The sequence below is a fragment of the Canis lupus genome, chromosome 1 (assembly GCF_048164855.1).
Source record: "Canis lupus baileyi chromosome 1, mCanLup2.hap1, whole genome shotgun sequence".
Classification (NCBI taxonomy): Eukaryota; Metazoa; Chordata; class Mammalia; order Carnivora; family Canidae; genus Canis; species Canis lupus.
Window position 1 is genome coordinate 109,558,266 of NC_132838.1, and position 14,992 is coordinate 109,573,257.

Consider the following 14,992-nt stretch of genomic DNA (forward strand, 5'->3'; position numbering starts at 1 on the left):
TTCAGTATCTATAGTAATACTTTATTGAGTGCTTACCAAGTGTCACCATATTCTAGATGATGTAGATACGTTAATAGCGTCCCTGCCCTCAACCACCTAACGGGAGATGTAGACAACACGGCTCCCAGTGAAATCATTAAAAATTGTAATAAAGGCTATTGTTACCAGATCAAAGCAGGTCCCCTCCTCTGTGAGTTATAGACAGAGATTACACCAGGTGGAGTTACCACACAAAGTCATCACTGTTTGTACAAATAAGGAGATTACGGGAATAATTTCCAAAGGTGTGACTCCACAAACAAGGGTAAGCAGCCTCCTTTCATGAGGGGCTTGGGATGAATATTCCTCATCCCTCAGAGAGGGGGGCACCTGGGTGGCTTAGTGGTTGAGCATCTGCCTTTAGCTCAGGTTGTGAACCCTGGGTCCTGGATCAGGTCCCAAATCAGGCTCCCTGCAGGGATCCTGCTTCTCCCTCTGCCTATGTCTCTGCCTATCTGTGTGTCTTTCATGAATAAATAAATAAAATCTTTAAAAAGATACTCAGAGAGGAATTTTAACGTTATAATGAAGCTGAGGTAACTATTGGGCATTTTTTGACTCATCTGCACAGGCATCTTATCCTCCAATATTTCTTTTCCTGTTCCAGCAATTCATTATAGTTAGTTTCTTTTCTTTCTTTCTTTCTTTCTTTTTTTTTTAAATAACTGGGTGAATCTTTTCTTTCTGTTTGTTTCTTTTTAAGATTCTATTTATTCATTCATGAGAGACACACACAGAGAGAGGCAGAGACACAGGCAGAGGGAGAAGCAGGCTCCATGTAGGGAGCCCGATATGGGACTCGATCCCGGGACTCCAGGATCATGCCCTGGGCCAAAGGCAGGCGCCAAACCGCTGAGCCACCCAGGGATTCCTCTATAGTTAGTTTCTTAAGGATGAAAGTGAGAGGCAGAAGCTTCTAGGAGTTTCCTGAACTACAGGGGACCATGGGGTCTCCCCAGTGACACTACTAAAAAAAAATCAAACTAACCTATAGAATTGTTGGGGATAGGAGAAGGGGACCTTTGTACCCAGGGTCCTCTATGCAGGTCTGTGGAAGTGGTGTTTAAGGTAAAAGAAGAAAAAAGGCCAACCACAGAATGAATGAGGGAAGGCCATGTAGGGAATAGCAAGCGTAAAGGAAAGTCGCTTAGTTAGGAAAGAACTTGACCCATTTGAGTAACTGAAAGGAGACAACTGTACCCTATTACCCGATATATGTTAACAATGAGCCTTCATGATGTTAACTAGCATGTATTGAGCGCTTACGAGGTGTCAAACACAGTGATAAGTACTTTGGAAACTTACTGAGGCTTTATAAAGATTTTTATTTATTCAAGAGAGACACACAGAGAGGCAGAGACATAGGCAGAGGGTAAAACAAGCTCCCTCTGAGGAGCCTGATGCAGACTCGATTCCAGGACCCCGGGTTCATGACCTGAGTCAAAGGTAGACGCCCAACCACTGAGCCACCCAGGTGCCCCCTTACTGAGGCTTTAAAACAACCATACTGTGGTGACCTCTTGATCACTCCTGTTTACAGATGAAGAAACTGAATTTAGAGGTGAAGTCATTGTCCCAAAGTCCCCTGGTAGGAAATGCAGTGACAGGATTTGTACACAGTTCTGACTCTCAAAATAATTATCTTAAACCACTGTCCATCTCCCATAGGGAAACATTCGAAATATTTTAAACAAAGCACTAGGTGAGCGCGGAAAGAGTTACATTTCGAGCTCCCACAGCGGAGTTCCTTACTTAAAACTACTATTTCCAGCATGCACTTCTTCTTGCCTTGGGAGGATGGGGGTGGACGCAGGGCTACCAGAACTACATTCCCCAGAATGCAAGTCCCCATTGCTGGCAGACACGCAGGTCGTGAATTGTAGTCCTCGGCAGAGACATTCGCCCGCAACTCCCGGTATACATTCGGGGTCAGTACTACGTGGTGGGAAAAGGACAGTCGCGCGGCCTTTTGGGAAGCGGGATCGGCCCTTTTTCCCAGGTTTGCAGCCTGGCTGAGCGAAGGCATTCTTGAGACTACACTTCCCAGTGGGCTGTGCGCGAGAGGGCGGGCGAGTTCTTCTGCCGGAAGTCCGCTCTAGCCCCGGGTCCCCTAACTGCTGCGAGAGCCGGAGCTGCCCAGGAGCCGCGGGACCGGGGCCGCTGGGGTCCGGACGGGGGTCGCCATGGTAACGGCGGCGCGCCCACGTTGGGGCCGGGCGGAGGGTGGGTCCACGTGCAGGTACTCGAGGCTCGGTCGGGTACTGACAAGCCTCCCCTGCCGCGGTGCGTTGGTTTGGGCCGGGCGCGGGCTCTCGGGATTGGGGCCGACCCGAGGCCCGGGGCAAGGGGGCAGCTGCGCGGCGATTCTGGGCGCGGGAGTGCGCCGGAGGGCTCGACGCCAGGGGACATTAGAGGCCAGGTGCCAAGGGGAGAGGGCTGTGCGGGAGGGAGACATTGGAGATGACTGAGGAGGTGGAGGTTGAAATGGGGAGGGAACTCGCGAAGCGGGATCTCGGAGGTGGGGAGACGGGATTGGAGGTGGGGTGGGGGCGTCTTACGAGGAGGGCGCTCTGGGAGTGTGGCAGGATAGTTGGGGAATGGGAGACACTGGGATGGGAGAGAAGGAGTCTTTAGAAGCCGGAAGCTGACAATGAAGGCAGAGAGGGTGTTGAAACGGGAGGGGTACTCCTGATGAGAGCGAGAATCTCTAGGGGAGGAGACTGGGCTCTGGAGATGGGAAGTCGGCTACTGTGCAGAATGGGGCTTTCGAGTCCAGGGAAGTGTGCTGCAAAGCGGGAGGAGGCTTAGAAGGTGGGAGCGAATATTAGAAATGGATGGGGAGGAGTGGACCAGATCTTTCCAAGAAGGAGAGGTCTTGAGTGGGAGCAGGCAGGGAAGTGTTGAGAGATGGGGAAGGAGCTTTTGGAGCAAGGACTGGGCTTTGGATTTGCCTACCCTCCCTCAGGGTGGGTCTTTGGACCTTAAGCAAGGATCCTTTGGGCAGGGAGCCGGAAAAAGATGAATGGAGGTGGGTGTCAGAATGAGGAGGAAGCCTCCTCCACAAAGAGCGTCCTTGGAGGCAACATGTGTGGTTTGGAACTTGGGGAGGAGGCCCTGGCATCAGAGAAGTGATGTCCCAAGTAAAAGGCCTTCTGAAGCCTGAGAGAGGGAATTGAAACCCAGAAGAAATTCGAAGTCTAAAGGGAACAACTCCAGGGGAGGGGGCTTGGAGACAGGAAAGATGGGGGGGGGGGGGGCACCTGGAGAGAATGTCAGAGGGGTGAGGAGGCAGGAGGGAAAGGACCTCTCAGGAAAGATTCCCAGAGGTGGAGAGATTCTGACTGGGAGGAGAAACAGGAAGAGGTGTTATAAGGGAATTTGGGGATAAGAGGCTGGGCTCTCCCTCAGCCCTTTTAGCTCTCCTCCCACGTGCCCCATATATCTCTGGCTCTGCCCCTAGGTTGTGGCTGCCTAGTGAATTCCCTCCTCCCAACCTCCTGCCAAGCCCATGGCCTTTCCCTTCCTACTCAGGACCCCTAGCGCTAGGAAGTGGTTTTCCCTGGCTCAGCAGATGGAGTTCTTGGAAGGAGAGTGTAATATCCTGTTCCTTTACAGCTTGATTGGTTGGGGGAGGGAGGAATAGACTATCAGAGAATGAGACTTAGGAAAGAGAATGGACTCCCTGGAATGAGTAGGGGCTCCCACAGGGTAAGCTGGGGTCAGGGGGTCCACAGCAAAGCTTTTGGACTTCCAGCTGTGCTTTGTGGCTGTGAGACTTCTTTTCTCTGAGCTTTGGTTTCTTCATCTATAAAATGGTGTACACCTGCCCATCTCAAACAGACCTGGGCTGAAGGCAGGCTTCCTGCCTGGGTAAACTTGGGCCTTGGTTTTCTTAAAGTCAAATGATGGTGAATTATAATACCATTTAAGAACTAATACTTTTGTAACATTTAGTATGTGCTAGCCACAGTGCTACACCCCTTTTGTTTATTAACCCGTAGATTGTCTTATGTGGGAGGTGCTCTCTGTATAATAGACAGAAGGAGAAACTGAGGCCCAGAAAGGCTAGGTTACTTGCCCATGGACATACAGCTAAGAGGGCCAGCATTCATTCAGGCTCTGGAGTCTGTGCTTAGCCACTTGGATGAAGCTGTCTCCATCATCATAGCTCATTGTAGTGAGCGCTCCGTATGTAATAGGCACTGTGCTAAGCACTTCTGGCATTAACTTGTTCTGTTTTCATAGTAGCCCTAGGAGGATTGACCTGGCCTTTCAGAATCTTAAAAACAAATTTCCTAGCCCTCACTGATGATAATCATAGCTGACACAAAGCATGTGATCTGAGCCAGGCACTCTTCTAGATTCTTTTCTTTTTTTTTTTTTTTAATATTTTATTTATTTATTCATGAGAAACACAGAGAGAGTGGCAGAGACCTAGGCAGAGGGAGAAGCAGATTCCCCTCAGGGAGCCAGATGACGGAACTTGATCTCAGGACCCCAGAATCACACCCTGAGCCAAAGACAGATGCTCAACCACTGAGCCACCCAGGTGTCCGTAGATACTTTTCATATATTGTTTACATCTCATCATACATTTTCCAGGTGGATAAGCTGAGGCACCAAGCAGTTACATCACTTGAGAAGTGGCAGATGCTTTGGAAAACAGCATTGGCCAAAAAAGTTAGGCATAGCATTACCATATAACCCAGCGATTCCCCTCCTAGGTATAGGGATAGCCAGGGGAAACATCAGTCCAAACAAATGTCCACGTAAAAGCTCGTGTGCGAATGTTCATAGCAGCCTTATTTGTAATCACCAAAAAGCGGAAATGACCCAAATGTCCATCAACTGATGGATGGATCAACAAAACAAGATATATCCATACAGTGGAACGGAACATAGTTCAGCATTAAAAAGAAAGGACTTGTGAACACACACTACAGTGTGGATGAACTTTGAAAACATTGCCGAGGGACGCCTGGGTGGCTCAGTGGTTGAGCGTCTGCCTTGCCTCAGGGCATATCCAGGGGTCCTGGGATCAAATCCCACATTGGGGCCCCTGCATAGAGCCTGCTTCTCCCCTCTGCCTGTCTCTGCCTCTGTGTATCTCTCATTAATAAATAAAATTAAAAACAAAAAAGAAAACATCGCCAAGGGGAAGAGGCCAAATACAAAAAGACCATGCATGTATTGTATGATTCTGTTTATATGAAACCTCCAGAAGAGGCGTAGCCATAGAGACAGGAGATTATCTGTTGCCGGGAGCAGGGCAGTGGCTGCTAACCTGTGGAGATTTCTTCTTGGGGTGATGAAAATATTGTAGAATTAGATAGTAGTGATTTTGGCAACATTATATACGAATATACTAAAAACCACTGAACTTTATGAAAAAAATAATAAAAAAATAAAAACCACCGAACTGTACACATCTTAAATGGGTGAATTTTTAAGGCTTGGTAAGTAAAAAGAAAAAAGGAACATTGGGGAGATCTCTGGGATTCAGACCAAAGAAGTCTGGAACTCAAAAATTTCTTAGAAATTTGTATTTATTTATTTAAGTCCTCTCTCCACCAAACATGGGGCTTGAACTCACAACCCTAAGATCAAGAGTCCCTGCGCCTCCCGTTGAGCCCTGTGCCTCCCATTGTGCCCGCCAGGAGCCCTGCAACGCAAACATTTATTGAATGCCTGTTGTGTGCCAGCTACTGAATTAAGTTTAAAACATTTAAGTGCAGAACACTCTGACGAGATGGGTCCTCTAAAGAAACTGATTCTGCCGGTGGGGAAACAGGCTGCAGGGGGGAGGGGGGGCAGGGGGATCCTTGCTCCAAGGTCAAGCAGAGAAGGGAGTGGATCCTTGGGCTGACGGGGGAGTTGGCCGGTGGAAGCAGTCATTCCTCTAGGGTGTTGGGACCTGGGGTGGGAGTGTGTGGCCAGGCCAGCCAGACCAGGCTGCAGCCTAAACAGCTGCAGGAGGTGTGGACCCTACCCAGTGGGGATGGGTGGGGCTGTTGGGCGGGCCATCCAGTGCTGGCCAGCTCTCCCTCCCCCCCCTCACCTCCTCCACCTCCTCCTCTCCCCCTACGCAGATCCGCTTCATCCTCATCCAGAACCGGGCGGGCAAGACGCGCCTGGCCAAGTGGTACATGCAGTTCGATGACGATGAGAAACAGAAGTTGATCGAAGAGGTGCATGCTGTGGTCACCGTCCGAGATGCCAAACACACCAACTTTGTGGAGGTGATACTCCCCTCACGCTTGCCACACTCACCTTGTTCCTCTGCCCATCCTGCCCAGCCGCCAACTGCAGTAACCCCCAGACCTGTTTCCTTCCTATGTTCATATCCTCAGCCTGCTTTTGGCCTGCTGTCTTCCTTCCTTTGAGGGGAGGGGGAGACCTTTTCGTTGTGATCATTTTCTTTTTTTTTTTTAATATGTTATTTATTTATTTATAAGAGATAGAGGCAGAGACATAGGCAGACAGAAAAGTAGGCTCCCTGTGGGGGGCCTGATGCAGGACTTGAACCCAGTACCGTGGGATCACGCCCTGAGCCAAAGGCAGAAGCTCAACCATCGAACCACCCAGGTGATATTTATTCAACAGCCACTATTTTGTGAAACATCCTTCAAACATACAAGATACTCCTTAAACATGTAATTCCACACGGACACAAATTTGTATACAGTCACTACCTCTTTAGAACCTTCAGTGTGTCAGCTATATATGTTTAGTATTGGGATTGTATTAAGAACAAGAATAGTATAATCCTTGAATTATACAAGAATAGAACAAGAACAAGAATAGTATAATCGTGTTCTTAGTGAATTTGCAACCTTGGAAATTTCTTTCTTTCAAAAAGCTTCCATTTTAGTAATAAAAACTAAAGGAACTGGACAGGTTAGAAAAAATTTAATGGATATTTAGCTATGAAAGAAGATATTTATTAGACATTAACTCTTATTATGATTTAACTTTTTTTAAATTTAAATTCAGTTAATTAACGTATACTGTATTACTGGTTTCAGAGGTAGAGGTCAGAGGTTCGTCAATCTTATGTAACACCCAGTGCTCATTACACCATGTGCTCTCTTTAATACCCATCACCCAGTTACCCATCCCCCCACTTCCCTCTAGCAACCCTCAGTTTGTTTTAAGAGTCTTTTATGGTTTATCTCCCTCTCTGATTTCATCTTTTTTTTTTTTTTTTTTTTTTTATTTATTTATGATAGTCACAGAGAGAGAAAGAGAGGCAGAGACACAGGCAGAGAGAGAAGCAGGCTCCATGCACCGGGAGCCTGATGTGGGAATCGATCCCAGGTCTCCAGGATCGCGCCCTGGGCCAAAGGCAGGCGCCAAACCGCTGCGCCACCCAGGGATCCCTCTGATTTCATCTTGTTTTATTTTTTCCTCCCTTCCCCTATGATCCTCTGTTTTGTTTCTTAAATTCCACAAATGAGTGAGATCGTATAATAATTGTCTTTCTTTGATTGACTATTTCACTTAGCATAATACCCTCTGGTTTCATCCACATCATTGCAAATGGCAATATTTCATTTTTTTGATGGCTGAGTAGTATTCCATTGTGTGCGCGTGTGTGTGTGTGTGTGTGTGTGTGTGTGTATATATACACCACATCTTCTTTATCCATTCATCCATCAACATGGGCTCTTTCCATAGTTTGGCTATTGTGGACATTGCTGCTATACACGTTGGGGTGCAGGTGCCCCTTTGGATCACTACACTTGTATCCTTGGGGTAAATACCTATTTAAACTTTTTAAAAAGATTTTATGTATTTATTTATTCATGAGAGAGAGAGAGAGAGGCAGAAACACAGGCAGAGGGAGAAGCAGATTCCATGCAGGGAGCCCAATGCAGGACTCGATCCTGGGTCTCCAGGATCAGGCCCTGGGCTGAAGGTGGCGCTAAACCGCTGAGCCACCCAGGCTGCCCCATAAGTTTTTATTTTTAAGTCAGCTCCACACCCAACATGGGGCCTTAACTCACATCCCTGAGATCAAGGGTCACACGCTCTACCGCCTGAGCCAGCCAGGTGCCCCTCTTTGGTCTCCTTAAATTGAGAAGGCTCTGTCTTTAATTTCCATGGCATCAGCTGGGCTAGTTGTCCTATAAATTCAACACATATTTATCAGGGGTTTGCTGTATGGAGGCACTATTCTAGGAGCAGGAACAGGACAGACCCGAGTCCCTGCCCTGGGAGAGCTGATGTTCTGGTGGGAGGGAGACAGATAGTAAAGACAGAGCATAGCAGGAGGTGAGAGGTGCCAGGGGGAAGAAGCAGCCACTGTAGGAGATGAGAGTGCTGGGGTGTGTACGTTGGGGGTTGGAATGCAGGTGTAAATGATTTAGGAAGTCTGGAAAAGGTAGCTTTGGAACCAAGACCTAAAAGAGTTGAAAGAGTGGAAGGAGAGGATATCTGAAAGGGAGAACTCCACACCCAGGAAATGGCAAGTGCAAAGGCCCTGAGGCGAGGACATGCTGGGACATTCCTGGAATAGCAAGAAGGCCAGCATTCTGAGGGAATGTAAGCCAGCGAGGGGGGTGGAGGGCCGAGGAGAGGAGAGAGATAACAGGGACAAATGGCGCAGGGCCTCTTCCAAGGTGGCAGCCTGGAGAGGGTTTTGAGCAGAGGGGGGCAGGTGTGGGCCAACTTAGCAAAGAGCAGGTTGAGAGTGAAGACCAGGAGTGAGGTATCTGTTCACACCCCCACAGAGAATCCAGGAGGGAGTGATGAGTCAGTGTGCAGAGAGGGCAGGATGCCACAATGTGGAAGGTTCTGCACACAGAGGGCAAGGAAGCCTGCGGGACTTACCAGAGGAGGGATGAGTGACAGAGGGGAACACAGGAGAGAAGAGAAGCCATATCTAGAGGTGGGAGATGAGGAGGTAGAGGAGAACCAGGAGATATGGGGGGAGGCCGGCAGCCTTAAACAAAGGGTTTCCAGGAGGGGGGCCTTGCGGAGAGCAGGGCGATGGGGCCAGAGCAGGTGCAGGACAGAATGAGGGGGCACACGCCCACTCCCCTGGGCTGTCCTGCCACCAGCACAGCATCTTATCTCCCACTGTGCACTGTGGGGACTGAGACAGCCCTGTGAGCAACACAGACCTGTCCCCAGATGAGGACTACCCAGAGGGGTCAGGGCTGCAGGGCTGGGACGGAGCAGCCCAGTAGGACAAGGGCACCTGCCTCAGACCGGGGTCAGAGAGGACTTCCCAGAGGAGGGAGTGCTGTAGGGAACAAGAGAGAATTGGTCCCTCCCCCAACACACTGGGGAGGGTCTGGGGGAGGAGACACTAAATAATGTCTCTCCTATGAGATTGAGGTCAGGGCAAGTCCTGGAGGAGGAGGAGGAGGAGGAGGAGGAGGAGGAGGAGGAGTCCTTCCTGGAGGAGGACTTGTAAGAGTAAAACCAAAAGCTGAATAGCCAGTGAAGAAGGTCCAGGCCTCTCAAACTTTCTTCCTCTTGTTTGTTCATTAATGTTCATTCTTTTTTTTGTGTGTGTATGTGTTTTTTTTTTTAACCTCTGTTAGTTTCTTATTGCCGTGGCAACAAATCCTACAAATATAGTGGCTCAAAACAACATGATTTGTTGTTTTAAACAGTTCTTTTTTTTTTAATTAATTAATTTATTTATGTATTTATGATAGGCACACAGTGAGAGAGAGAGAGGCAGAGACACAGGCAGAGGGAGAAGCAGGCTCCATGCACTGGGAGCCCGATGCGGGATTCGATCCCGGGTCTCCAGGATCGCGCCCTGGGCCAAAGGCAGGCGCCAAACCGCTGCGCCACCCAGGGATCCCTTTTTTTTTTTTTTAAACAGTTCTTGAGGTCAGGTGTCCAAAACGGGTCAGGAGGGCTGGGTTCCCTCTGCAGGCCCTGGGGAGAATCCATTTGCTTGCCTTTACCGGCTTCTGGAGGCAGCCTGCGTGCCCCAGAGAGTGGCCCCTTCACCAGCCTCAAAGCCAACCACATCTCACCTTAAAATCACTCCATCTGACTCGTACACTTCTGTCCTCCTCTTTCCCTGATAAGGACCCCTGTGATTACTCTGGGCCCATCTGGATCATCCAGGATCCCCCAGCTCAAGATCCTTAGTGTAATCACACCTCCACAGTCCCTTTTGCCGTGTAAGGTCACCCGTTCACAGGTTCCGGGGGTCAGGATGTGGACCTCTTCATGTGAAGGGCCATGCTGGGGACACAGCAGGCACAGCACCAGCTCAGGGTCAAATGAGACAGACCTGTCCCAGACAGTGATGCCCAGAGTGGTCAGGTGGGGGATGGGAGCCCAATGGGTAGGGGAGTACAGACAGGTGACTCACCCCAGCCTTCAGGAAGAGACTTATCTGAGAGTGTATAGGGGGAGAAGCCATGAGGGCCTGTGCCAGATCCCTGAGAAGCCTGCAAATTTATTTTTTTTTAACTTTTTTTTTTTAAAGATTTTATTTATTTATTCATGAGAGAGACACAGAGAGAGGCAGAGACACAGGCAGAGGGAGAAGCAGGCTCCATGTAGGGAGCCTGATGTGGGACTCGATCCCCGGACTCCAGGATTGCGCCCTGGGCCAAAGGCAGGCACCAAACCGCTGCGCCACCCAGGGTTCCCTATTTTTATTTTTTTTAAGATTTTATTTATTTATGCATAGAGACACACACGGAGGGGGGGGCAGAGACACAGGCAGAGGGAGAAGCAGGCTCCATGCAGGGAGCCCAATGTGAGACTCGATCCCAGGTCTCCAGGATCACACCCCGGGCTGCAAGCGGCACTAAACCGCTAAGCCACCAGGGTTGCCCCTATACCAAGTTTAAAAAGAAAAAAAGTAGGGGCTCCTGGTTGGCTCTGTCAGCAGAATGTGCAACTCTTGACCTCTGGGTCCTGAGTTTGAGCTCCATGTTAGGTGTGGAACTACCTAAAAAAAAAAGAAAGAAAGAAAGAAAAGAAAAGAAAAAAGTAGAGTTTAGAGTTTTACCCTGATGTGTGCTTATTAATCCGTGGATTATGTGCAGGAATTACTACAGTGATGTTAGAAAATGTACTCAAAGTATAGAAATTAACAAAAGAATTAGCTGGGGGGAGAAAAAGTCTAGGGGATGCCTGGGTGGCTCAGTGGTTGAGCATCTGCCTTTGGTTCGGGTCATGATCCCTGGGTCCCCGGATCGAGTCCCACATCGGGCTCCCTGCATGGAGCCTGCTTCTCCCTCTGTCTGTGTCTCTCGTGAATAAATAAAATCTTATTTAAAAAAAAGTTTAAAAATCAGGGGCTAATGTTGGCTTTTGCAGTTGCCAGCAGGTGGCGACAGAACACACCAGACCCAGGGCTGGGACTTTTCCAAATTTTGCCCAAGGATCTTGTGCTTAGCAAACCAGTTCGCTGGTCTCTAAACCTGTCTCTTTATCGTATTTCCCTCACATAAGATTACAGTCTGTATCCTTGGTCCACATGTATTTATTCCTGGGCTGTATGTATGTGTTAGCGTAGAAATATTTATATTTTACATTACAGTTCAGGGTAAGGCTGGGGTGGTCTTGGTTGGTTATAAGCAGTGACTGCACTGCCCCGCACAGAGCCCGCCCCCAAGTAGTGTTTGTGGAATGATGGCATGAGTTAGTTCCAGGCTAAGGAATTCGACTTTCTCCAGAGGCGACAGGCAGGGAGCCATGGAAAGGTGAGGTAGACGTCGTGGGACACCCCAGCCTCCCTCTCGGCTCTGGGCTTTTTCTCACAAGCTGTTCCCTCTGCCCAGAGCACTCCTGCTCATATTCCAGGTCTAGGTCCAGATGCCCCCTCCTCCCAGAAGCCCTCCTGGGTCTCCAGACTGGGTTAGCTGCCCACGATGGGGAGTACTGAGGAGGAATCTCTCTGCAGTGGACTGTGAGCCCCAGTGGCGGGGGCTGGGTCCCGTCTCAGTCACCGCTGTGTCCCCCGCACCGGGCCGGACAGAGCAGGGCTTCAGGGACCAGGCATGGGGTGAAGGACTGACTTCTGGCCCCGAGCTGTCCCGCACTGTTGGGTTCTGGGCCGCCCAGTTGCTGACAGCCTCTCTGCCCCACAGTTCCGGAACTTCAAGATCATTTACCGACGCTACGCCGGCCTCTACTTCTGCATCTGCGTGGATGTCAACGACAACAACCTGGCCTACCTGGAAGCCATCCACAACTTCGTGGAGGTGCGAGGGTGGGCTGCGGCCCCAGGGGCCCTGGAGCCCCTAGAACCAGCCCTGGTCTCCCCAGGCGGGGTGCACAAACCCTCTCCCCACATCCCCGGGTGGACAGCCAGCCTCCCTCTGCCCCTCTCTGCCCACGTGATTCCTCTTTCTCCCTCCGCATGTGTCCGGTCAGTCTTCCCTGCCATCCTTTTCTGTTGCTATGTGATCGTCCTTGTTGTTTCTGGCTCTAACTGTCTTTGTCCTGGTGTCTCTTCCTCCTCCCTCCTTCCCTCCCCTTCCACACTTCCTCTTGGTCTCTCTTTTACCATGTCTTTTTCGGGGGGAGGGGTGACCTTGGCTCCCATGTGCAGCCCTGTGTGGCCCTGTGTGCCTCCCTCTGCCCAGCTCTCACCATCTCTGCCTTCTCCCCCAGGTCTTAAATGAGTATTTCCACAATGTCTGTGAACTGGACCTGGTGTTCAATTTCTACAAGGTGGGCTCCTGGTGAAGACGAGGGTGTAAGGGGGGGTCAGAGCCCCCAGCTTCCATCGGAGGTTCAGACGAGCACCTGTTGAGGGAGGGGGAGAGAGGAAGAGCCCTCCCCTCACAGTGGGGTCTCCTGCCCTCCCTTCGCTCAGGTTTACACGGTCGTGGATGAGATGTTCCTGGCCGGCGAGATCCGAGAGACCAGCCAGACGAAGGTGCTGAAACAATTGCTGATGCTCCAGTCACTGGAGTGAGGGCAGCCGGCCCCTGCGCCCCGGCCCCTCACTCCCTGCTCGCCCCTCTCCAGGCCGGGGCTGCCCGGCGCCCTCCCTCACCTGCCCAGGAGGAAGGCCCACAGCTGGGCCTGGGCCACCAGGGAGGAGACTGCACCCCACTGCCTCTGGGCCCAGCCAGGGGCGGAGGCCATCTCGTGTGTTCTGAGTAACCGTGACATTGTCGTGTGACGCTGTGAGTGCGTGTGTGTGGAGCCCCCAATAAACCCATGGTCTCGCCTGGCCTGTGTCTTGGAGCCCTTGCCGGTCTGCCCTGGGGACCCCGGACACTTGGGACACCCTCCCATCAGTGTGCAAGGCTGACAGCAAACACTCCTTGGCCTGAGAGCGGCAGTTGGCCCAGATGCGTTCATCTAGGCCGCTGCCCACAGAGGGCTCCTGAGAGTGGAAGGGGAGATAGATAGATAGATAGATAGATAGATAGATAGATAGATAGATAGATAGATAGATTTATTTATTTATTTATTTATTTAAAAGATTTATTTTTATTTATTTATGGTAGACACAGAGAGAGAGAGAGGCAGAGACACAGGCAGAGGGAGAAGCAGGCTCCATGCACCGGGAACCCGACGTGGGACTCGATCCCGGATTTCCAGGATCGCGCCCCGGGCCAAAGGCAGGCGCGAAACCACTGAGCCACCCAGGGATCCCGGGGAGTTAGATTTAGACCCCAGGCACCTGCTACTAAAATAATAATCCTCCTGGCCAACACCTAATAGTGTCATGCGTCTCCCATGTGCTGTTCAAAGTGTCCCAAGTATTATCTTCCCTCATCGTAAGATCCTGAGGAAACAACCAGTGTCTGCCCATTTTCCAGGTGAGATCACTCATCCCAGGACCATGAAAAGGCTTGGCCAAGGTCATGTCACTAGTGTGGCTAAGCCAGGTTTGTCCTAAGCCCAGGCAGTTGGCTCCAGAATCCTCATTTTTAACCCCCAGACTGGGTGGCTGTCAGGACCACAGGCTCTGGGCCTCATGGTTCGTGGTTCTCAGCAACAGCCCTGCTGGCCTTGGGGTCGGACCATTTTCCACTGAGTGACACTGTCCCAGCGGCCCCTGGACTGTTGGCCTCCACCTACCACGTACCAGCAACAGCCCTCTGGCCACCGTAACAACGTGGCCACGGCCATGGCGTGTTTCTAGGCCCCCCCGGAGTGGCAGTGCCTTCCTGCCCCCTGCCCTGCACCGAGAGCTGAGGATGGCTGCTGGCCGCACCCACAATCAGCACTTGTGCCAAGCTGAGAACGTCGCCAGGCATCAGGGTCTGCTCTTATCAACATCACACAGCCCCGTGCCAGCGTCCCAATGACAAGAGGTGGCCCTGGCCCAGCTCAGCCACATGCATGCTGTGTAACCTTTGGGCAAGTCCCTTAACCTTTTGCCTCAGTTCTTCATCTTGAAAATGGGTTGACAATAGTTGTTATTGTTGTTGTTTTTTAACTACACTCTGCACCCAATGTGGATCCCAACACGAGGCTTGAACTCACAACCTTGAGATCAAGATCTGAGCTGAGATCCAAGAGTCGGCCATTTAACCAACTGAGCCACCCTGGCGTCCCCAATCATAGTCTTGATCCCACAGGGTGTGCTTGAGAATTAAGTTAATCCTAGGAAAGTTTAGGAGGTACCTGAGTGACCAGTGGTGGAGGGGTGAGGGTGGAGGAGGCAGATTTGAGTGAGGCTCGGGTGGATTTGCAGCCAGGGCGAGGGGGTGGGAGGCAAAGCCCTCCCTGAGATGGGGAACAGGCAGGTCGGTGGTGGCTTTGAGGGGGAGGGTGCTGAGGTTATCAGGACACGTGAGTGTGTGTCCTGGAGCCCCAGCAGCACGTGACCACAAACTGGGTGTCATAAAACGAGAAATCGAGCCCCTCATACTTCTGGGGGCCAGAAGTCTGAAATCAAGGTGCCAGCAGGGCCACAGTCCCTCCACACGCCCTAGGGGAGGATCATCCTTTATCTCTTTCAGTTTCTCAAGGCTGCTGACATGCCCTGAATGGGGCCACGTCC

The 14,992-nt window shown here is 50.8% G+C and overlaps 1 protein-coding gene across 2 annotated transcripts; it reads left to right on the forward strand.

Annotated features, from left to right (window-relative positions):
• The first annotated feature begins 1,975 nt into the window (after positions 1-1,975).
• On the forward strand, positions 1,976-13,207 carry AP2S1 (adaptor related protein complex 2 subunit sigma 1). Of its 2 annotated transcripts, none has more exons than XM_072773877.1 (5): positions 1,976-2,225; positions 6,129-6,278; positions 12,114-12,227; positions 12,640-12,699; positions 12,845-13,207. In XM_072773877.1, exons 1-5 carry the CDS (start codon positions 2,223-2,225, stop codon positions 12,944-12,946), a joined length of 429 nt encoding a protein of 142 aa, XP_072629978.1. In that variant the 5' UTR covers positions 1,976-2,222; the 3' UTR covers positions 12,947-13,207. The 2 variants fall into 2 exon arrangements, with proteins under 2 accessions (XP_072629978.1, XP_072629979.1); XM_072773878.1 differs by lacking the exon at positions 1,976-2,225 and adding an exon at positions 2,300-2,322.
• Positions 13,208-14,992: the final 1,785 nt, after the last annotated feature.

Bases quoted from the DNA above. Each gene is read 5' to 3' on its own strand.
- AP2S1 (XM_072773877.1), top strand. The intron at 12,228-12,639 runs GTGCGAGGGTGG...CTTCTCCCCCAG, and splicing joins CCATCCACAACTTCGTGGAG to GTCTTAAATGAGTATTTCCA. The intron at 12,700-12,844 runs GTGGGCTCCTGG...CCCTTCGCTCAG, and splicing joins TGGTGTTCAATTTCTACAAG to GTTTACACGGTCGTGGATGA.